At 44.6% G+C, this 23,026-nt stretch overlaps 1 protein-coding gene across 2 annotated transcripts in view; it reads right to left on the reverse strand.

Annotated features, from left to right (window-relative positions):
- TAOK3 (TAO kinase 3) overlaps positions 1-23,026 on the reverse strand; it is a 139,257-nt gene that overhangs the window by 31,849 nt on the left and 84,382 nt on the right. Inside the window, exons 9-13 of one of the 2 annotated variants that reach the window (XM_074973022.1) lie at positions 21,347-21,460; positions 20,199-20,290; positions 15,190-15,283; positions 13,364-13,445; positions 3,875-4,042 (exon numbers count right to left, since the gene is read on the reverse strand). In XM_074973022.1, the coding sequence (XP_074829123.1) occupies positions 3,875-4,042; positions 13,364-13,445; positions 15,190-15,283; positions 20,199-20,290; positions 21,347-21,460 (550 nt within the window). Of the gene's footprint in view, positions 1-3,874; positions 4,043-13,363; positions 13,446-15,189; positions 15,284-20,198; positions 20,291-20,584; positions 20,695-21,346; positions 21,461-23,026 lie in introns of those variants that run through there. The other variant, XM_074973023.1, reaches the window with a different exon arrangement.

The following is a 23,026-nucleotide window of genomic DNA, read 5'->3' on the forward strand; positions in this document are numbered from 1 at the left end:
CTAAAGGCCAAACCAGACATCACCCTAAGGTTACAGAGGCTCTCAGTCAGTTTTCTCTTCTGTGCTCTGCTGCCATAGCATCTCAGGCTGCAAGCCTGTTCTCTCTCAAACTAAGCCAGACACGATTAGCGTTTGACTGGGAACCTCCCAGGGGACATCGAGGTGCTGCTGTAAATCGTGCCAGTGATAGAGAAAGGGGCTCTCTTCCCTCAGAGTCTGTACTGAAACAATGCTCCAGCCTCTACTAGCTGAGGTGCCGTGTATTGGAGATGTAAAAACTGGGGTCCCGACTGTTTGTGATCCCTTAGGAATCCCACGGCACTTTTCCCAGGAGCAGGGGTTTTAACCTTGATGTCCAGGCCAAACAGAAATTACATTCTGTCAATTTAAATGACGCTTGTAAGATACACCGAGTATCCTAAGCGCTTATGCAGGAGCTGCATACTTTTAAACAGCTAAGTTGCTCTGCAGAAGAGGCTGTACTACAATGGGTGAAAGCATTACAATACATTTAATTACATGATCTCACAATTATTTCTCAAACACCACGATACGACATGCCCTTTTTTCTACAAACTTAAATGCACAGAAGTAGCATCTTGCAACATTTTTCCTTCTTGTATGCTTGCACCAGTTGGGTAATCATAATGGGCTAGTCTGACCTGTACTGGCTTACAGAGAAGAGAAGTTATATTAAGCGATCTAAGTCAAAGGGTTATCACCAGAGGAGGTGCCGCTGGCAGGTAATTCTCTATAAAGGGCCTTGGGGCTCCAGAATGCCCTCCAATCTCTAGTCCACAATAGCCCTGATTAGCCAAAATTCAGTGAGTACTGCAGGGCCATCTTGGTCGGGCCTTTGAAGAGAGCTGGGGAGAGAGACTTTATTAGCCAATGACTAGGCTGTTATCTGTAGTAAGAGCTGCTGTTTGGTAGAAGGGCTTGCTGACTGAAATTTGTATTTAGTTTTGTAATGTTAAGTAATTGGCAGAGCTCTCAGTTTGTGTACGGGTGCTTTTGATTATACTAGACCAAATTAAAACATCCCATGACAGTGTTACACACGTACAAGAAAGAACAATTGCACACCAAGCTACACATGTGTAGCTAAAGCTGCAGAAGAAACTGCATATTATGCTGCAGCATTTGAGAAACAGTCCATGAGTATGAAATTAAAGAATGCATATGCACAAAGGACAGTGTTGAGGCTGCACATACAACCTGAACTTTCTCACTTCCTGGCCTGAGTGCCTAAACATGCCACTGTAACTCTCTCCTGATAGGTTTTGATGGGAGTTCCTTTAGAAAAAAGTTTCAAAGCTCCAAGATGTGAAACTCATTGGATATATACCCAGCGATGTTCACAATAGGGAACACATCTCCTGCACTCCCTAGGAAGCCTACTGGAGGGAACCCTTCCCTCCCTCCCCATCCAGGGTGGGCTTTAGGAGCTAGGCAGCTTTTGCGAACAAGATGAGCAGTGACTGAGGCCAGAGCTTCATTCATTGTGCACCCTCGCTAACGTCCTGTACTGCTAAGTTAGCCATGCATACATGTGCGACATGACCTCCCTTAGCAACACACTGACAAGCTTAGTGAGAAAACTCAGTGCAACATGTGCTGTGGATTGTAACTCAGTGATATCAAAACCAAATGCTATTGGAATACTCCAAGGCACTTCTTGGTGATGGCTATTATCTTGATACATTTCAGCACTCTAACCCCAGCGCCAGAGCTATTAAACATTAAAATGGGGACAGTATTCCCCTTCCCCTCTACTTGCTGTCCTTGAAATGATTTTGTTCAGACTTTCCCTGGGGGGAGAAGAGGAAGAGGAGAACACTCCTGGGCAGAGAGACAGCCTGGGAATTTCAGTCTGAAAGTGTTGGAAAAATTCAGAGTGACTGACAACAGGGGCTTAGAATGGAAATTCCTGCACAGCTCTACCTATCTGCTGCTCCCACTGTATAGTTACCATCCTCCAACTGGAAGTACAGGCAGGTGTTTCTTCAAAAGTGCTATCAGTGCCATTCTGTATCTCAGCATGGACGCCCCCTCCTCCGAGCCTTTTCCTCCTCCCAAAACAGCACAACTGATCTACATAGGCCCAACAAATTAGCCCCAGCATGCTGAACTTTGGCCTCCCCGCTTCACATCTGCCTGCTGCATTGTTGGAAAAGGATACATACAGTCAAGGCCACATAATACTAATGGGCTCAATGGAAAAAGGTTTTTATGCACCAAACCATTAGATATTAGTTTATCCACATGTGCCCATATCAAGTGACATTAAATAATTTTCCTTCAATGTCATTGACAAATCACTGGTTTCCTTCTCTAAAGCACAGTTAGTGCCAATTACTGCACACTGATTAATTGGGCTGTTTTCAGCTGACGGTTTGAACGGAATCAGATTTTAATTTTATGCCTGGCTTGGCGTATCAAACGGTGGTTTTCATTTTTAGCATTCAAGAACTTTTTAAAAAAAGCATCTCTGCTTATCTGATTTCATTTTCGGCTCGTGAGAGGCCAATTAATTGATAGAAATGTCTCAGCAATTGGAAAAAAACTTTGCGATGGTGATATCAAACTGGCTTGCCTTTATGTAGAAAATAAGCGTCTAGGCCACCAGTCACTGAAGGTAAAGCACATCGTTTTTGAAAGCTCATTCATTTGTACCCTTCACAAGCCCCAGCTGTACATTTCAAGCCCCTGAGTGAGACTATGTCTTGGTGGAACTCACTTCCCAGGAAGGGGTGGCTTTCATGTCCCTCAGCTCTCCTCTACTTTCCCTGTGGGTTTCCCAGTTTAATCTCTTCATCCCTAAAAAGAGCTCTCCATGGCAGCTACTCTCTTTTTGTCAGATGATCAAAACCCATTACTGATGCTCCTTAAATCAGCTGGTGAGATCACTACTGAGTGAGGTCAGCTGGTCTCCTCTTCCACCACTAAGTGCCCATCTCAAGCTCTTGGCATCCTTTACAGGATTTAAAACCACCCCACTAAAATCCCATTAAACCTGCTGTCCACACAATTATTATTAAATCCAGCTCAATAACAATTATATCATGCCAATAAAATAACCCCATGCCACCCTGATCCCATTCCCTCCACAGCTGAGCTTTGTAGTGTGCCTGAAAGAGCAACAAATCCAGATTCTGGCAGTCCCAGGATGCGGGACAGACACAGTCTAAAGGCAGAGTTTCCTCACGTTAAGGACGACAGTGACTTAGATGTACATATTTAATCCCTCACAGAGTTTTCTTGGCATCCATTTGTGAAGTGTGCACACAAACAAATTCTGTTAGGACCCCACTTTGGACTTAAAAATCTTGTGTCCCTGAGATCGGGGGTGGAGGTCCAACAGCATGTAGCAAGGTAAGAGGCCAAGTTGTAAGAGAATGCCTGAACAAACCTGCCCCACAACTGCAGTTTATGGGACTTAGAAAAATTTACTTCCCTCGTTCTAAGTATCTCCGAATCCCTGTTTGGCAATACAGCTTCATTGCTCCACATTAAAACCTTGCCTATTCCCGCCCTGACCTGGCCTGTGAAGCCACGATCTTCTCATTCAAAATCCTCCTTAAGAGGAGTTTCTTCTGTGGAAGAAAAAAGTTGTTCCTTTGAAAGAAGACCAAAACAAAGCTTTCAAGCCACCAGCACGTGCATATACCTAACCTAATCTGAGAAACTGCCTTCTCTTGGGGCTGTCACCCATATCTGTCCTCACTCCATCTCTGCTGAACCGCAGGGCGCACTAACAATTTACAGCCACACAGTGCGTGCTCCTTGGGGCAACAACCACAACATTCCACTTGCCCTGGAAAGCGCCCAGTCAGCTTTCGGATGCTGTCGATGTAATTACAAACAACAGTACCTCCTCCTCCTCCAGAGACTCCGTCAGCGGCCCATTCCGCGCCTCCTGGAAAAGGATTTTCTTCATTTTCCGGTACTGAAGGTTATCCAGCTCGCGTACAGCATCTTTCGTCCTTTGTATTAGGTCAATTAGGACCCGGGGCGGCCGGTCTCGGCGAACAAAGTCATGCTGATTTTGAGACGAGAGAAGATATGTGGCCTCAGACACAGCACCATACGTGTTTTACCAGACAACATGAGCCATTGTAATTATTACATTAAAAGTCACCTGATATGACATTTCTTCCCCCATCCTCAACACTGTTAGGTACCAAAGCTCCCAAAATTCATTTAGCGCTGATTAGATGCACCGTACATCAGCCACATCAACATAAGTGAGCAAGCTAGCCATGCGGCAGCCTGACATACAGCATTCAGATGGTGAAATGCTTCATTCAACGGTTATAAAAATCGGCAGGAGTGCAGGACTCTGCCATGCAAAGGATATGGAGAAATATGGTCACTGCTCTACTTGACAAATCAGAGATCAACTCAGAGTGGGGGGACTAGCGGGTAGGGCACTAGACTATACGCCAGGAGACCTGGGGTCTATTCCCACTTCTGCCACTGACCTGCTAGGTGACCCTGGGCAAGTCACTTCACCCCCCTCTGCCCATTTTCCCCTCCCAGCTTTTGGTCTGCCTTGCTTGTTTAAACTATGTGCTCTTTGGGTCTGTCCTGTGCCTAGCACAACAGGGTCTAAATCTTGGGTGGGGCCACTGAGATACTGTCATACAAACAGTAACTGATCTGTTCCCTCCCTGTGTACGTACACACAGACACACTCACTCGTCTTTCTCTCTCTCTTACACGGTAATCCAAGGAGCAACATAATCAAAATTTAAACAGCAGCCAACTTGCAGATTATATACAGTTTAAGTAAAGATGAATATATTAGGTACATAAATAAGTAGATACTCAAGGAGGAAGGAATTCTTACTCCTGTGACTGGAGACTTCCTGCCTACACCTCATGCAAAGATTTATCCTCTAGACCTTTCAGATTCATAAATAGGAATAATGGGAGGACTAAGGGTTTTACTGCGCTCCCAGTAAGTCAATCAATGGGAATAGGATCAGGTCTTTACATAGATCCCGGTTCAGAAAAGAACTTCAACACATGGCAGAGTTCATCCCTACTTAGGATAGCACTTAAAACGCATCTTTGAATGTGCTCCCTCCCGCAGACAGTCAATAGGGACCACTGACAGAATTTGTGGCTAGCAGCCTTTTGATTGAATGAAACATTCTGGACAGGGTATTCATTTGCCAATATTCTGCACATCCTCCTTACATTAGCCTATGTTGCTTGTAGGCAACACAGGAGGATACATTTTTAAAGTGTTCTAAAGAGCAAGTGTATCCTATATATTTCTTCAGGCAAGGACAATGAAGCAAAGGGAAAAGATTCTGTCACCTAAAGATTTGTAACCAGAAGGCCTGATGCAGCAAACACTCACTACTGGGATAGCGCAAAGTATTTTGAAGAGCCCTGTTGACTTCCATGGAACTAGTCACAGTAATAAGACTGGGTTCATGATCTGGCCCATATTTGTTCTATTTGCAATATAAATCAAATCGTTACAAGAAATGACGCCAGGCATACATGATATGTGAAGATGAAGCACTCCTCAAGAGAGGAGTCTCATATCCAGAAGAGCCATGAGGATCAGATTAACTTGTGTTAATGATCTGTAAACAGATGTATGCCAAAGGCTTATTTTTTAAATTTTTAAATAAATTACAGCTATTGTGCATTTGAGTTTTATTAAAAAAGATGCCCATTCATTTCAGTATCAAAGTGTCTTTTATTATAACTCAAGTTTTGACAGTCATTTCACAGGGAAGAAAACTGAATAATTTCTGTTCCTTTATATGCAGACACTCCAATTTAAGTTTTTTTAAAATAATGTAAACACTGGCAAATGAATGAAGTCAACTTGCAGCTAATTGTGGGTGGAGATAAAATTACCATTTTCATCTCACTGTAGAGAATTTTTAAAATAGAAAAAAAATGCATTTCAAACCATGTTACTGATTCTGGAAGTGCCAACATTAATCCACGCCAAATGCGCCCGTTCAGCCAAGTACTCAAACACGTGGTTAATTTTAAGCTTATATGAGTAGTCCCAGTGCAATACATGGGACTAATTGAATGCTTAAAGTTAAGCTGGTGTTTTAATACCTTATTGAATCAGGGCCCGAGTTAGATTGCAAGGTACATGCATGAAATAGAAATCTAAATTATGATTATCTGTATTATAGTAGTATCTATAAACCCCAAAAAAGATCAAGGCCCCACTGAGCCTGGCTCTGCACTCACACATATTAAGAGAGAGTCCTCGCTCCAAAGAGTTACAACCTAAATATAGACATGACAGATTAAGGGTGGTAAGGGAAACAGAGGCAAAGAGGGGAAAGTGAGTTGCCCAAGGTGACACAGCAAGTCAGTGGCAGAGTCAGGAATAGAATCCACATCTCCAAGTAACAAATGGTGAAAATCAAGCTAGATTTTAAAATTCCTTCCAGTTTAAAAAAAAAAAAAATATCTAAGGTGACACATATGGTTATTTGTTTTGGTTTTTAAACTACACTTTAAAATTTAACTGTCCCTTTAACAAAGCTCATACCATATACTGAGCTGACATTGCATTCATTCTCAGAAGCATTTAATTCAACAATCACTTAGTACACTCCCCATAGAAAAATACCACCACAAACATAACCCTACATCCCTTCTTATGTAAAAGAGCCTGGACTGCCCAAAAAATGGTTCGAAAGAAGGAAGTATTGTATGCTGTAAGCTGAAGAACTTTGGGGCTGATGAAGAAGGGAACAAATTTGTGGCACAGCAATCAACGTCTTCCGATAAAGCAATTAAAAGGACAGAAAATGTGCAATCTATGAATGACGTCTCAGCTCCAATTGTTTACACAGACTCCTGCCCAAGGTAACCATGAAATCATATCCTTCAATGAACTTGCACTATTACTAGAGAGCCGATGGATTGCCAAGCCACATGAATGAATCATCAAGAAACTAACAACATAAACCTATTAGCTGGTCAAAGGATTATCAATGTGCTGCAAGTGGAACCAGAGAAGAAAACACTGGTCTGTGCTGTACAGCACATACTCAGAGCACAGGGAAAAAATACACTGGGCTCTGAAGAGATTAAAAACGGAGCCTCATTTATCAGCATTTCCTTGGAAAACCAAGCCATAGGAGTTAAATATATATACTATATGGTCCAGGTTTACAGCAAAGCCAGAAGAAAGAGCGCAAAGCTGACTATGCAGTACAGAGTGTATGGTTTCGATTTCTTACTTCGCGAATCAAGAGAGGCTCTGATGCATCCATGAGAACACATTTTACTGAGCTGAAAGAGCAACAAGAGAAGCCATAAAACAAAGGCTGAATGGTAGCCTTAGAACAAAAATCAGCATCAAAAGGCTGCAAGGTAAGCACAGAGCAGCGATTTAACCAACTGTGGAAATGAAGCAAAAAACACTATGGAGCTAGTGATTCCTCTGCCGAAATATTTAAGGAAAAACTGGGTCCCGTTTACCTGGTGTGGAACAGCAGCATGCCATGCAATTCTCACCAGCAGCCAGGCACTGCAACCAGAGGAATAGCAGGCCACTGATCAATTTTAAAGAAAGGCAATATGTAAAAAAAGCCTGATGGAAAAGGGGCCGGACAATTTTCACACATGGCTACCTTCTAAAGAAATGCTGCTCCTTGAATTTCCCAAAGATAAAGCCCCTGGAGTTACACAAGGCTCCTACACTTTTCAGGTAGGCTGTAGCCAGATGACATAAGGAGTTGAATGTCTGATTTAGGATTCACTTCCTATCTGTAACGTCAATAAACTGGGGACACGACCTTCAGTATGTGGTCCCTGGCCTACTTTCATATTATAAACTGTAAACTGCTGCAAAGTAAGTGCAGCAAAGAACCTTTCTTTACTCCCAAAACAAATGGTAATTGATTAGGTTTGGGAATGAAAACTGGCGAAACACCATAAACAAAGGGCAATAATAAATGACAAGGTATCAAGTTTAGGGAAAGACTCTGATCAGTTGCTGTGGGAATTGGTGCTAAGTAAGTTTTAATTTAAGATCTTCATTAATAATACAGAAAAGGGCGTAAAAGGCATGTTAATGGTTAAGTCACAAAGCTTACTACATTGGGAGGAGTTGCTAGTACCAGTCTGGACAGAGAAATAATAGGGAGATGGAGAGATTAGAAACATGGATAGAAAACCAAAGGAGGAGATTCAACTTGAAAAAAAAATCTAAGACTTTAAAAAAAAAAAAAAATACTACATGCGAACAATAATGCTAAAAAAGACCTACGGGTAGCAGTCGACAGGAAATTAGACAAGATTTTGCAACAAGACAGGAGCCAAAAAGGCCAAATGAAGTTTTGGGGTGTATACAAAGAAGCATCATCATTACAGAGCAGAGAAGAAACAGCCCTCCATATGGCTCAAGTGTAACCAGACCTGGAACAGTGCTTTCTGCTGTGGGCACATCAATACCAGAAAGATGTGTCAAAATGGAGAGATTTAGAGGAGAACAAAATGATCAGGAGGGCTGGAAGGACTGACTCAGGAGAAAAGAGCTGCATATCTATCGTTTGGCTAAGAGAAGAGAAAGCAGAACAATCAGGGAAATTGTAGAACACTACAAACATTTGAAAGGTGCAAACACCATGGGCAGAGAAGAAGTGAGCGAGTGCTTCCAGGTGGCATTACTGGGATTAATAGCATGAAATTGGGAAAAGGAAAATTTAGGCTAAAAATCCTCCTGACAGGCTGTGAAACAGTTGCCCTAGGGAAATGGTGGAAGACCCATTGCTGGGGCTTAAGACTAGACTGCTGAAGACTCTAGAGAATGCACCATACAGAATAATCCTGCTCTGGCTGGTAGATGGACCGGCCGACCTAGAAGATCTTTTCCATCCCTAATTTCTGTGATTAATCAGTAACTATCTGCAAAACTTGATTAAGGACTCAGGCCTCTGATCATGCACAATGCAATGCAGTGGTGGATCTTGGAGAACTGGTAGCTCCACATCTCCCAGAAACTCTGTGCAGCTCACTCAAAATCTAAATCCAACTAGTTATACTATCTTTTTAGATCTCCCACCACGCCCACAGAGAAAGCCTGTAGCACCAACCTTACAAATCTACAGTGCAACGCCATGGAACTGGGTAAGAGGAAACTGCCCATTGCACCACAGAAAGGTAACGTTTTCCTTCATGGGAGAATGAGGGAGAAAGAAACTTGGGTTGTATCAGAAGATTAATGGTCCCATGGTTTACAGAGAAGTTTGTGTAAAGGCTCCAGGCAGGGCCTTTGTTAAGGAAGGAGACCCATACAGTAACAATGGATGATAGCCAGCGTATGGTTCCAAAAGAGAATGAGTCACTGGGTTACATACATCAGAAGTGGGGGAAAAGGCCTATGCTTTTGGTGAGGAAATCTCAATGGAGAGGAGTTAGGAAGTGAAAAGTGATACCTTGCGCTACCATCTTGCTAGAACACAAACCTCTTGTGGCAAAGACTGGCAGAGCATTGGACAAGGCAGAAACTGAGCTGAAAGAAACAAGATTAATGTACAGGCAGTTCAGGGAAGTGTGGAAGAGAAGTCTGTGCAAACTGTACAAGGTAAGGGTCCATAAGCAGATCTGGCATCAGTAGAAGGGGAGCGGAACCGCCTCAGAAGAACATGGATTGAGGTGGTGGAAGAGGTTTGTGGACAACACAGATGGGGAAAGCCCAGGAAAAGAGAGGAATGGTGGTGGCTCTGATCAAGTGCAAATAGCAATCTGAGGTAAGAAAATGGTGCATAAAAGAAAAACAACAACAACAAATCCATTGAGTGTAAATGAAAACAAATACAAAGAAGCAAAGCTAGCTACCAAGCAGGCAGTGAAAGCCAAAGAGTGGCCAAGACGATTTATAGGCCAATCTTGTAAATGACCCACAGCTAGCTGGCAAAAATATCTATAGCATTACAAAAATGAGAGGCAAAGGGACGGAGGATGGTATTGTAACACCATTAGTAAATGATGACCGGGGATATTACTAGTAACATCTGAACAAGTGAAGGAGAGGGGGAAAAAAATACTTTGAGAGGGTCTTAAACGAGGCAAACCCCTTTAGGGTGGAGTGACCAACATGTGACCCGCATGTAGGGCCTAACCCTCACACAGCAGTGGGTGAGGGGAGATACGCAGTTCAGGTAATGAAGAATGGTACGCATCGAGACTCAATGTGACAGCAGACCCGGTGAAAGTCTTGGATGAGTGAAGCATACACTGCATAAGCAGAGAAGTTAAAGTCATATGGTGAGACAGGACAATTCCTGAAGGCTGGTGCAAGTCTATCCTGGTCTCAATACTTAAGAAGGGAAGTTTCCATGAATGCGAAAACTATTGAGGGATAAAACTAAGGTTGCATGGGATGAAGATACTGGAACAGACCCTGGGGATGCCAGGATTTGGAGAATGGTGGAACTTCTCCTGGAACAAGAACAGTTCAGCTTTAGGAAAGGACAAGGAACCACAGATGGCACGTCTGTAAATTGGCAAAGGACAGAGAAGTGGCTAGAGCACCAACAGGATAGTGTCTGGGCTTTTACAGACCTAGAAAAGGCATACAATAAAGAGGACAGAAGGATGCTCACACTGATGCTGAGGTAATACGGAGTGTCTGAGGATTTAGTAGCTATGGAGAATACCCTACATAGATCACCTAAAACGGTGATCCAAACATGTTTTGTAACGACAAGTGCCTTTGAAGTGAAAGTTGGACTGCACCTGTGGTTGGCCGCAAGTCCACTGCTGTTTATCATATTGATGGACTATATCAGCATGAAGATCCCAGTGGGAAAAGCTGCTCTATGCAGATGACACAGCAACCAGGGCACCCTCAAAAGAAGAGACAGAGGAAACAGTAAGCCAGTGGTATAACCAGATAAGCTGGCATGTTCATGTGGATAACTAGGGGTGCCACAGGGAAACTGGACACAGAGATTAGTGGAGTGCGACTAAAGCAGACAGACCTGTTCAAGTACCTTGGCGGGTCAGGTGCAGAAGACGGTGAGCTTGAGTGCATTAGACAGTCCAGACTGAGGAGTGCTGGAAGAGTGTGGAATAACATCTCAGGGATTACGCATGACAGGTGTATGCCACGAAGACTAAAAGTCCAACTGTATAGAAAAACGGTGGGCCTCACACAGCTGTGTGGTGCAGAAGCATGGGTGACACAGACGGCAGACTCAGTGCCTACAGGTGTTCAAGATGAGAGGTTTTCATGCCATAAGAGGAGTTACACTAAGAGAGAGATTTCAAAAGGGAAGTATTAGGATGGAAGTCAAAGTCCATGATGTGGCTGACAAAAACCAGGAAGGGCAACTTCACTGGTTCAGATACATGCAGGGGATAAATAAAAGGAGACCTGCTGAAGATAGCATGGCAGGAAAGGGACTCAAGAGGAAAGCCGAGGAAGCAATGGATGGATTGTGTCACAGGAGATGGTCAGCAGGTGGACTTTGGACAGACAAAGATGGAGGGTGCTTGCACAATGACCCAACGCTAGTTGATGGGATAAGGGGAAGATGGAAAAGAATACACACACTAATATCCAATTTCTGATTAACGTTCTTTTCCTCCCCACTTCTAAGCCTATACACGAGGTCACCCTCCCTCCAGGCTAGAGATGGAGCGCTCCTGTAACGCAGAACCCAACTCTGCTTCCTGCGCGCTCCATTGCCACTATACTAGACCAGGAGGCTGGTTTGCCGTTTTGAACTAAATCTGGAGTGCAGAAATCCTCTCTCGCCCCTCAAAGCTTTTGAGCACGTACTCTTAAGTCTTGTCTATACACTGGATAATTTAACAGTGAGTGCCTGCAGCAGGTGCAACTAAACTAATGCTGGTGATGGTTTGTCCTTTCCTATGCTTATAGTTCAACTACATTCAGCGCTTCTGCAGAAATCACAATTAAATCCTTTATCCGCTTGCTGCTGACAGGCCCTTCCTTCAGCTAGGCAGGCTACTACACGACACAGCCTCATGAGACTTGCAGCTTCCTTCCAGAACTCAAACGCGTTCTCTGCAAAGCCCACTGGGGTACAAAGGGGCAGGAGTCCTGTGACTGCTCCCAAAGTAGTTCCTCACAACAGCATGAACCCTTTCCCCATGCAGCTTACCCACAATCCTCTCCAATAGCTTGAACCTCGGAGTTTCCTGTTACAACAGATGCATTTTAACAGGAGCAGAATGAAGTCTGAAAACAGAACATCAAGTGCCCTAATTCTCTAGCAATTCAAACAAACAAGGCCACTCGGCTTTTAAATTTCACACTGGTAGGTTGCAATTTTCTGCAGGAACAATGCAGCCAGATATCAAAAGTGATTCTCAGAACCAGCTGTTTTGCCTGTAACAGGGTGGATTTCAAATGAACCATTTACATGAAAGGAGGTTTAAATGTGATGCTGTAGAAAGATGCATCAACAATAGTGGCAGCCAAGGTTGTGCATAAAGGATGAAATTCATCTCTGTGCAGAGGGCCAGTCCAAGGCCACGACAAAACACGCCAGTGCACAAGGGTGAGTTTCGCCCAGGTTAACCACAGCTGTCTGAAGTGCCATCTTATTCCACCTGACATTTGGCATTCCCAATTAGTATTGCAGACCAGCAAGAATCTGGTGGCAAGAGGTAGGGGACCATGAATTCGTTTATTTATTGTCATGGTGAATTTTAAGGCTGTCTTGCAAAATTCTACTGGCCCAAAGTGAGTTTTAATTTTTGGAACCGACAAGTAAAATATCACCAATTTTCCACTATCATTGAAATGTAAAAGGGTGGGCAAATGGGTTCAGTGCCTGGACTGGGAAATGAATCCTAGAATATCAGGGTTGGAAGGGACCTCAGGAGGTCATCTAGTCCAACCCCCTGCTCAAAGCAACCGACCAATCCCCAACTAAATCATCCCAGTCAGGGCTTTGTCAAGCCTGACCTTAAAAACTTCTAAGGAAGGAGATTCCACCACCTCCCTAGGTAACGCATTCCAGTGTCATGGTCATGATACTTTTGCAAAGCTGCTTTAAAAAGATCTTTGCTTAGTTCAGCCATCCTTTATCATGTAAGCTGTGGGGAGGGAAGCTGTTAAAATAGAACAGAAGTGGAAATTACATTTCTAAATGCAACTGCATAGTAATCATAATAAAAAAAGGAGAATTCTCAGGAAAACCAATCCACAGGGTGCAACTAGTCCTGACCTTGCAGCTCCTATGCCTACCTGGATACACTAGAAAATGGCCTACTCCACTCTGTCAAGTGACGTGCTGTCCCACCACCAATACTGGTAACATTATTCCACCTCCGACCTCCCTCCTTCCCTTCCCTAAACTTCTGAAATAGAAAAGTGAAAAATTACCCGCAACAGGTCTGCTGACGATGGCCTTTCCTGAGGTATTTTCTGCAAGCAGTAATCAACAAATCCCCTAAAGGAGTCCGTCCTGTATATAGAGAGAGATTTAAGGGGGGGAATCAATTCAGGGTCCAGAAGGCACACTGGTGACTGTCAAAATTTACCTGTATCAGTAAGAGAAAAAAAATCTGTATTTCTTTGTTCTTAAGTTGTGGGACACGAGACAAACTGGGTTGTTGCCAAGTGTATAGGTTAATTCCCTTGGTTCCTCCATTCAGGGAGAAACGCACAGACACTCACAGTGAGAGGGAAATCACGGTGTGCATTGGACAGTAAGATGTTCTGTACTGGAGTTCAAGTCCTTTTACTCTAGTGAAGGTGAAGTTTGCACTAGCAGATGCATCTTCCACGAGAGAGATGCTTTCCTTTTAATACCTTGATGGTATAGATCTCCATTTTATCCAATCATTACTGACAACGCACCAGCTGTGGCACTTAAACACGTTTCAGGGCCTTGCTCAACTGGGGCTGGTATCTTGAGGGATTCCCTGCCTCCCCATGCCCAGGGAAAGAAAAATAGTTCCCTCCCTGCCAACGAAACTCAGACATTAACACATTTCAACAGGAGTAATATTTCTGTACAGACTACACTGATTTCCTTATGTTCTTAGTCTCTATCTGCATTTTTGGTGCCAACGTGAGGACAAAGGACAACAGAAAAGTCCATCACTAACAGGGATATTAATTCATATGCCATATTCACAGCTCTTGATACTCCACAGCAATCTTCCCCTCAATTTCACTAACAAGACCTTTGGATTCTCTGGTGCTCCAGACCAGCAGATAGAAAGCCTGTGACAGCTTCACACAGGTTCTAGTGACTTAGGACAATGAATATTACTCCTGCGTTATTAAATTTAATGTATTTTATTCTGCCCCTAGTTTTTTTTAATTTTCCATATGCTGTACATGAAGCACAGTAGTTGCATAATAAACATCGCCAAGACAGAAGCTAGAGGTTTGGGTGGGTAGAAGATCAAGTTTTTGGCACCTCGAAAGGCGTGCAAGGCAGATTGGGATTATGGGACAAGTACATTAGCTGAATGTTTCCATTATGAAATAACTGACGTGACAATTTGAATGGCTACCATTAGGTTTCAGAGTTAACACATGCGCCGATAACAGGGCAAGTTCATACCCCCTCTGTGAGCTATTGTTTCAGGCTGTCTGCAGATTGAGGCAACCTCCATTGCCTCAAACTCCACTTTTGGAGGGTTTCCTTTGCAATCATAAAAGAGCAAGACATTTTTAAAAATCAAAGCTTGGATTCTGGAACACAAGTGCGCAAGGTGAGGCGTCTGCAGCCACAGAGCCCTGAATATTTGACAAAGCTCCAAAAGTAACTCCCAGAAAAAGCTAATTGAAGCTACCTATCTGCAGCTACCCTTTCTCGCAGTTTTTGCTGCTCAGTTTCACTCACAGTTCCTCCTTCAGCCAAGCACCATTCACACCTGGAAATTCTGTTGACACTGACTTAGGTTGGCTTAATACACACACTAACATTTTATTTCATGCAGTACCGACAGGCGCCTAATTAGTACCTGCACATATCGGACTGCAGGACAGCCGAAGTGACAGCCGGTCAAAGCTAAGCCTACCTACGAGAGAATCTCTGTGCAGCAGCAGACATGGAACTTGACAGCTGACAGTCAATCGCTACACCGGAACAAGTGCTTTCCTGGTCAGATATTTGACCATGTGAACGGTGCTGGAGAGGCCAAGGGTTTTCAGGAAAACAAAAACCAAGAGAGAACGGAGAGTAGCATGCTTACCATTCATTTGACTGTAACGTAGGGGAGTCATTCTGGGCTATATGATATAAGGCACTCATTGCATTCATGTTGAAAAGGGGAGGCTTCCGTTCGGCTGGAAAGACAAGAAAGAGGAGCGATAAAGCAGGCGAAGAAAACGGAGAAAGACAAGGAAGTTCAAGCACGCTAAATCAATAGCTCATTACTGTCGTCATGCCACATAAACCAATTATTTTAATCTCCGAGGTTAGTTCAGGACAGCCCTTTAGGGAAACCTGTTGGTTATCTGAATGCTGGATGGGACAGCTCCCGAGAAAGCAAGTGCAACCCAGTGGGTTTTACCTGTAAAAAGGGCTCTAGTATCTTTTACCCTAGTGACATCTTCCTGATTTTGGCCTGCTACAGTAAATACAGGACAAGAAAAAGTTGTCTCCACAAGTGAAGCATGATCACCATCAGCCCTAGAAAAGCTGGGACCTGGCACCTAAAAACGCTGGGTGCTCTGACTGACAACATCTGAGGCTAAAGAGGAAACGATACCTTCAATTTTGGTGTCCTTGTAACTGCAACCAACTGGCAGAAGGACGACAATTTGCCGGCCTACCTGCTTCTTTGCTAAATTCCTCCTCAGCTCCCCTTAGCCATGGTCACCCCTGGGAGTGCACTTCTGAAGGGGTACTCAACTGTCTCCCCAGAACGGGGCACAACTGCTGATCACAGAAACCGAGGCGGGAGGACAGTTTTCACCCTGGTCCAAGGTCAGACAGACCATGACTCAATGCAGCCAGATTTTTAAGTTCATGTCAGGTCAGAGCAGAGCGGAGAAGCTGCGTGTCCCTGACATGCAATGTGCATACAACTCAACAGTTTTTTTTTCCATGCAAGAAATTGGGTCCTCACCATCCTGGGTCAGACAAACACTTGAGAGCCAGGCCTCGGTAGCTGAATAAGAAAACTGGTACTTTCCAAGAGGATTAGCAACAACAAGAAATACTTTGTAAAAAAGCTTTGAGATCCTTGAATGAAAAGCTCCATGGAAGTTCAAATATTAATTCAGCCTCAATGCCCACAGGGGGTCTATCGCAATACCCATTTTACAGTGGGGAAAACAATCACAGAGAGGTTAAATGACTAGTTCAAACCCACAAAGCAGGGCTGGGAAGAGAACCCAGGAGCTCTGATTCTCCATTCCTTAATTCTAAAATACAAACTGCATCAGGGTGAAGCTTGTTTTAGCCACTGAAATGCCAGCCATCACACAGCATGGGAGATGGAACTACCCCCTTTCTGTTGGAAACAACATTTCTCCCCATTCCTGGTCCCCTTTGCCAATCCCCAGGGTCTGCTGCCAGCTGAAGGTTTACCAGAAATTCCATTTTCAGGGAGCTTTCCCTTACAGCAAAGGGAACTTCCGATAGATTGCTACAAACAGTTTTAAAATGGGTTATTTTTTCTTTGAAAATGATTCACTGAACAAATACAAAGTTAATTTTCAAACTTTAAAATGTGCACAGCCGTTCTACAGAACAGCTCCTGCAGCAACATATGCTAGTGCTAACTAGCCAAGTATTAGTTTCCATTAATTCCTTTTTGACCTATTCTCATTGAAACACTGACTACCCTGGTGTAGTATTCGGTTTATTAAAGCTTTCTTAAAAGCCAACTCTCAAGCTACAGACGGTCCCACCATAACAGGGTACTGTCTGAATGCTTAACAACATTTAACAGCTATCACAGTGCAGGGTTTCACTGCTTATGTTTCATGTTTTTCTTATAACCCTTACTTATTTAATTGGCCCTGCACTGAGAATTATTGTGGTAACTGTCACTGAATATAGGGGAGAGGACATGTATTTTACCTGCTGGTGCAGACACTGAAGAAAACACAAGGGGTCCCTGATGAGGAAACTGGGATCAAGAACAGGAGAAAACAGAACAAATATGTCATGGCAGAATGGTGGGGGACAGAGGGAGGGAGGAGGAGTTATCTCCGAGGCCCCATTAAGAGCACAAGAGAATTTTTATCTTTGGGGTTTGTTGCTCATGTGCCGTTTCTTGCAACATGCCTCAGCGGTTTTTCTTGCTGGCTGGGGCAGCATTTAGGTTTCAAGTCTGATAGGTTATGCTGCTCTCTCTGAAGATTTTCCAGTGCAGTCAGGAAGTTATCCCACATCATCCCACATTTAGCCATGTTGCCTATTAATCAGCATACACAGCATGCTAGGTCTCCCATCCATACGAAGCAGTCTTTGTATACAGAAGGGTGGGTGCGCAATTCTCACAGAAATAGGCAGCTACTACAGCATTGCGCCAGGTGGCCATTCTCTGGATGGTGAGGTGAGAAGCTGCTCGTAAGTTCGGTGTTGATGTTTGTACACTGGAGGAAAGGAACTGGTGCTTCCCTCAGCCTGAGGGAGTCAGTGACCCCACCACCACTACCAGTGGCTAGTAACCCAGCAAGAGCGACTGAGGGTCTGACAACTATTATAATGAACACAGGACCTGAGTACTTGCGAGATGCCTTATTGCTTTATATTCCACTGAGCCCATGCAGGCCGACAGCACAGAACTGCTGACCACCCCCCCAAGACACCCCAGAGAGCACTGTGAGAGGCAGCATCTTCAAGAGCCCATTGCTGTGGAGCTCCTGTCTCCCATTGCCATATATGAAAGCACACAGGTGGCACCCTCCTTCACATCGAAACTCAAGGCGTGGTTTCCTTTTTTGAGCTTCATTTCTCTGCCTCTCAAAGTTGGTTCCCACTGTGGCATCTTGTCAGGCCTCTTACCCAGGTCCTATGGTTATCCATCAAGTGCTGTGAACATGCTTGTCCCTCTACACAATACAGAAGAAGATATGGGTCCAATCCTCCAGGCAGACAATTCAACTGTACGGACAGCGCAGGTCAGACACAATACACGAGGTGAGCAATTTGAGAGTGGGATAAATAATCCCCTCTCAATGGTGTATTTTTACAATGGCTTCTATGGATGAACACTGGAACGGTATCAGGGGAAAACCTGGTTTTAAGAAGGGATTTAAATGGAGCGGGCAGTGAAGCTTGCCGTCAGGGGCGGCACCGAATAAGGCACAATAAAGAATAGAGGAGGACACACAGTGTGTGGTTAGGTGGTGGCTGGTATTGGGGAACAGGAGTGAGACGGAACGTCGGAAGAAATGAGAGCTATCAAGTATTGCACGTTGTATTTTAGTTTCCTTTAGTTGAGGCTCCCAGAGGCTGTTGGGCATGGGTGTCTGGAACGTAAAGACAACAATAGCAAGGTGCTTCCCAATACTCTTAAGATGCCGTTCCACAATGGCTCCACACAGGGACAGGTCCCCAGTGTAGTGTCAGCACCACAGTCATCTCCTGGCATCTCCAGGAGTGATCGTTCTCTGTGATTACGGCTACACTGCAGCGGGGAGCAAGCTTCCCAGCCCAGGTGGACAGACTTGCACTAGCGGGGCTTAAGCCAGCACACTAGAAGTAGCGTGGGAATTGCAGGTCCGGCGGGGACTCAGGATAGCCACCCAAGCTCAGACCCGGGGGTCGGGTGGGCTTGAGAGCCTCAGCCACACTGCTCGACCCACTGGCACGAGGCTCCCAGCTGCAGTCTAGAAAATCCCTCACTGTTGTAGCTTAACAGGCAGCCTGCACAGGGAATCAGCTGGAGTACTTTGATGGCTGAGGCTGAATTATCAACCATGTGTAGGCTCCTCTCATCTGCTTGTTCAAGAATAGGATATTCATGCTCTTTCTTGGGCACAGGGTGAGGTTATTCATTGTGGGTCTTGTGGAGCCATCCTAGGATGATACTGCCGTCGTACTGGGAAACGAGATGGACTGAAACAGCGTAAGAAGTGATGGCTGAGTGAGGAGTTTTCATATGGCAACTCCAACCGTTTGACAGAGTTTAAGGCATCTGTTTTTAAATCTGGGGTTGCAGGAGTTTACCATCTATATGTCCCAACAGGCCCCTTACCTGTAAGTGATTTCAAAAAAGCAGGTTGGAATCTTTATCGTTAGCTCTTGGCTCTAGGCCAAATTCAACTCAGAGGACAATTCCCACTAACTTCATTGGAAGCTTCATCTGTGTCTACACCAGCATGGAATTTGTTTCTATATCAGGAACTTGCTACCAAAGGGCTCAGTCCCCTGGATTGTACAGTACCTCAGCTCCTATGGAAATCAACAGGAGTTGCGGGCATAGAGCACCTTCTAGCGACATTCAGCAAGACACAGGATTGGGTTCAATGGAAGGACCTGACAGCGTAAGGAGCAGTTCTCCTGTGAATCTACTGTGAGCTCATCCATGTGTTTCTGCTGGAAGCAGATAGTGAACTCTGGGAATAGGGGATAATTCATACAGAACTGCAGAACCTCTGACAATTATAACCCACTGTCATCCAGGAGGAAGCTCAATTTCCAAACATAGCAACCAGCTGAGACACCCAGATCCTACATCTGGATGCTTACATGGGCTCAGGTAGGGATGTAAATGCTCTCTTCCCGTTCCTACAGTAAATGCCAATTTGAGGAACCAAATGTAGGTCTGGGATGGTTTCTTAAGGGGCTCCTGTTTGAAAGCTGGGCCAGCAGAATCACATTTACAGCCTTGTCTTTTGCTTTCCTCCTGAGGAGCCTTTTAGCCAGAGGAACTTCAACATTCTAACTAGCTACAGCAGCTTCAGTGCTTCCTCCTCTACCAGCAACAGAGGATCTGCCCAAATCCAGCTCTGGCTAAACACATTAAAAAAGGCCAACCAAATCCTTTTTGTGCTCAGAGTTGTTATTCCCTGACCACCTCAGGCTAGAATAAAAACAAGTAGTGGTGACAGTTAACTCTTGATCTACCAGAGAGAATGAAGTGTTTGTAGTCAAGCATTTACCTGCAGGGTTTTCTAAGCGTGTCAGGATCTTTTTATTGAAGAGGGAGAAGAATCTTCCAGTCTTTTAGGACACCAGCATAAATCACAAATTCAGCATGATGGGTACTTGGCAATGGAGCAGAATAACGTATTTACTCACCTAACTCAATGCACGTGATCCCAAGAGACCAAATGTCTACCTTCCCATCATACTGGCCTTCGTCCATAGCCAAGATCACCTCTGGGGCCATCCTACCAAGCACAGCACAAAATACGCAGGTTATGGGAAAAAAAATCAACAGCACAGACCTTCTTAAAAAGACATCTTCATTGTCTTCAGTAGCGCAGCGGCCCCAGAACGTAAAGAATCAGCATGGAGCTGAGTAAAGCCATGCTGAAATAAAACAACGCTTGCCTGCATTAGCAGCTTCTCCAAGAGGCATTTTTAGGAAAGGAAAGAAAACAAGAGGCCAACCTGGATCGTCTTGCTGTTAGCGCAACATGCTGGCACATGGGAGACCCACACCAATCTCAAAGGCATTGTACCTGGAGTCAGCCAGCAGGGGCTGAAGTGTCGTAAAGGCGTCACTTTCAGTCTCCCCAGAGATGGTGGGTTTTTTCCACTGGCACGCCAGGAGCATTTTCCAGCAGACATGTGCAGCCTGTGAGTGCAGCTATGAAAGGAACAGGGGAATCTGGAACAGAGTGGGGAAATATGGCGGTCCAGAATAAAGGGGGGGTGAAAAAACAGGGGACCCGGCTTGGGAAAGGTTCAGCCTCTTAACTTGCTACTTCAGGGAGGAAGTAGGCTTCTCACCCCATGTACTTGTGCAGAGGGCGATCTCTGGCATCAATACCCTGGAGCGTCTGCCATGAAATAAATGGAGCATAAAGCTATGCTGGGCCACTGGGTTGGGAACATTAATCAACTCAAATGAACATCCAACAAGTTTCTTCAAAACAGAGTCCTAAATTATTTACATGCCTATCCCTGCTGCACAGTCAGACTGTCAGGGCTCTGGCCCCCCGGCACTAGAGTTTGTCCATCACCGAGGACAAAGATTAATTTGTTAAGCTCTTGGCACTATGGTAATTGACACAGTGACAGTGGCCACATCAAACTGGGCTGCAAAGGCCACCTTTTCTCGTGGGCACTCAGGAGGCAAGAAGAGCTGGGTGGGGAGGTTTTAAAAGGCTGCTCAGTTAATGCTACTGGTTGGAGGTTTTTAATGCCGCATATTATTTGTGAAGCACCATAAGTGAGAGCACGAGGCCCTAGGAAGACTAACGTGTTCCAGCTCTACTTACCAGTAAGGGGTCCCCACAAAGGAGTTGGCAGGAGAGACTATAGACGCAGACCCAAAATCAGCTAGTTTCACCTGACCCGGTTCCGTTAGGAGAATATTTCCCGCTTTAATATCCCTTGGGAACAAAACGGGAGAAGTGCGGTTTTGGTTACAATTAAAAATGCAGTGACACTACAGTCCATTAGCCTTTCTGCAGAACAACAACGACCCAGCACCGGAAATTTAAAAGCCCTCAAAGAGGGATTATTTACTCATGTTTATGATGATAGTGCATCGGGGCTGCCAAGAATGAGCTCCATTGTGCTAGGCACTTTACAAACACGGGGAATATAGACAGACTCTGCCCAAGAGAGACACAGGGTGGGGGAAAGGGTGTCACACACAAGCAGAGTGAACCAGGTCAGGGCAGCAAGTGACATTTGTGCCACTGTTTTAGTTATGAGGGAATAAGCTAACTGGAGAGAAAAGCCAGGAGAGAGGGGACACTCAAGGGGAGAAGAGGGGCAGGTCTGGAGTGAAACTGAAGTAAAGAGACTGGGAGGGAAGGGTGGAAAGGGCTGGAGCAAACAGCCAATCAGCACAGGGCACAGAAAGTCCAGTCAAAACTGTCTCTGAATGCCCCAGGTCCCTGCTTTGGCTGCTTCTGCGGCTGCTCCTATTGGCTGGAGAAAGGGACTCAGTAATCATGGCTTTCCTGGGAACAGGGAACTGCCAGGCACTAGAAAGGAGAAAAGATTAATGATGACCTTGTGGTTTAGCCGCTGCACTGAGACTTAAGAGATTTGGGTTCAATACTCAGCTCTGCCACCTTGTATGACCTCGGGCATGTCACGGCAGCCATCCCCTGACTCAGTTTCCCCATCTGAATGAGGATTCTACTACTTTCGTATCTCACAGGGGTACAGCGAGGGGAGGATTAATTAGAATTGTAGGGACTCCAATTATGGTTATGACGACCCTGTAAGTAGACAGACACTATGTACAGATATGAAACCATTAATTCTTAAGTGCCAGCAGCAAGGGGGTTACACTCAAACAAACATGTGAAATGTTGCTAAAAGGTTAAAGCCATTCATTCCATGACACTTGGCTAAGTGCCTACACAGAGTTACAGATAACATCACCTAAACATGCTTTGCCCCCAAGCTCAGGACCCAGGCAGATCTGTCTGTCTAGTCTTTGCTAAACTGGAAATGTTTCTTCTCCCACCTCCTTCTAATATAAAACTAGGAAGAAAAAACAACAACAAAAAGATTGTTTTAGGGCATCCAGCTCTCCTTATATGCTGCCAGCTGAAAGACGCAGTCTAGTAATGTACTGTAAAAACTGAGACAGCATTTGGATAATGAGGGGAAAACAGTACACCAGGGATGTTTTCACATGGCAGCATCTCAGTTATTTGCTTTTTGCAAAAGCAGGCCCCAGTAGAATGGAAGGTGAGTTAAAAGTCCCAGCTGAGTCAGGCTGTTAACACTGTAGCTAACGGCAATGCCAAGTTCTATTTTTTCAAAAATCATCACAATACACAATAAACCACTTGAAATCTGCAGTTTTTCCCACTCTGTGGCCCACTACGTATGCCCCCAAACAGCATAAACTTTTACACAATTATTTGTATTACTGCAGCTCCTAGAGATCTAAACATGTTGACAGTCCCACTGTAGTGGGCATGGTCTGAACA

The sequence above is a fragment of the Natator depressus genome, chromosome 15, assembly GCF_965152275.1.
Source record: "Natator depressus isolate rNatDep1 chromosome 15, rNatDep2.hap1, whole genome shotgun sequence".
In the NCBI taxonomy this organism is placed as follows: Eukaryota; Metazoa; Chordata; order Testudines; family Cheloniidae; genus Natator; species Natator depressus.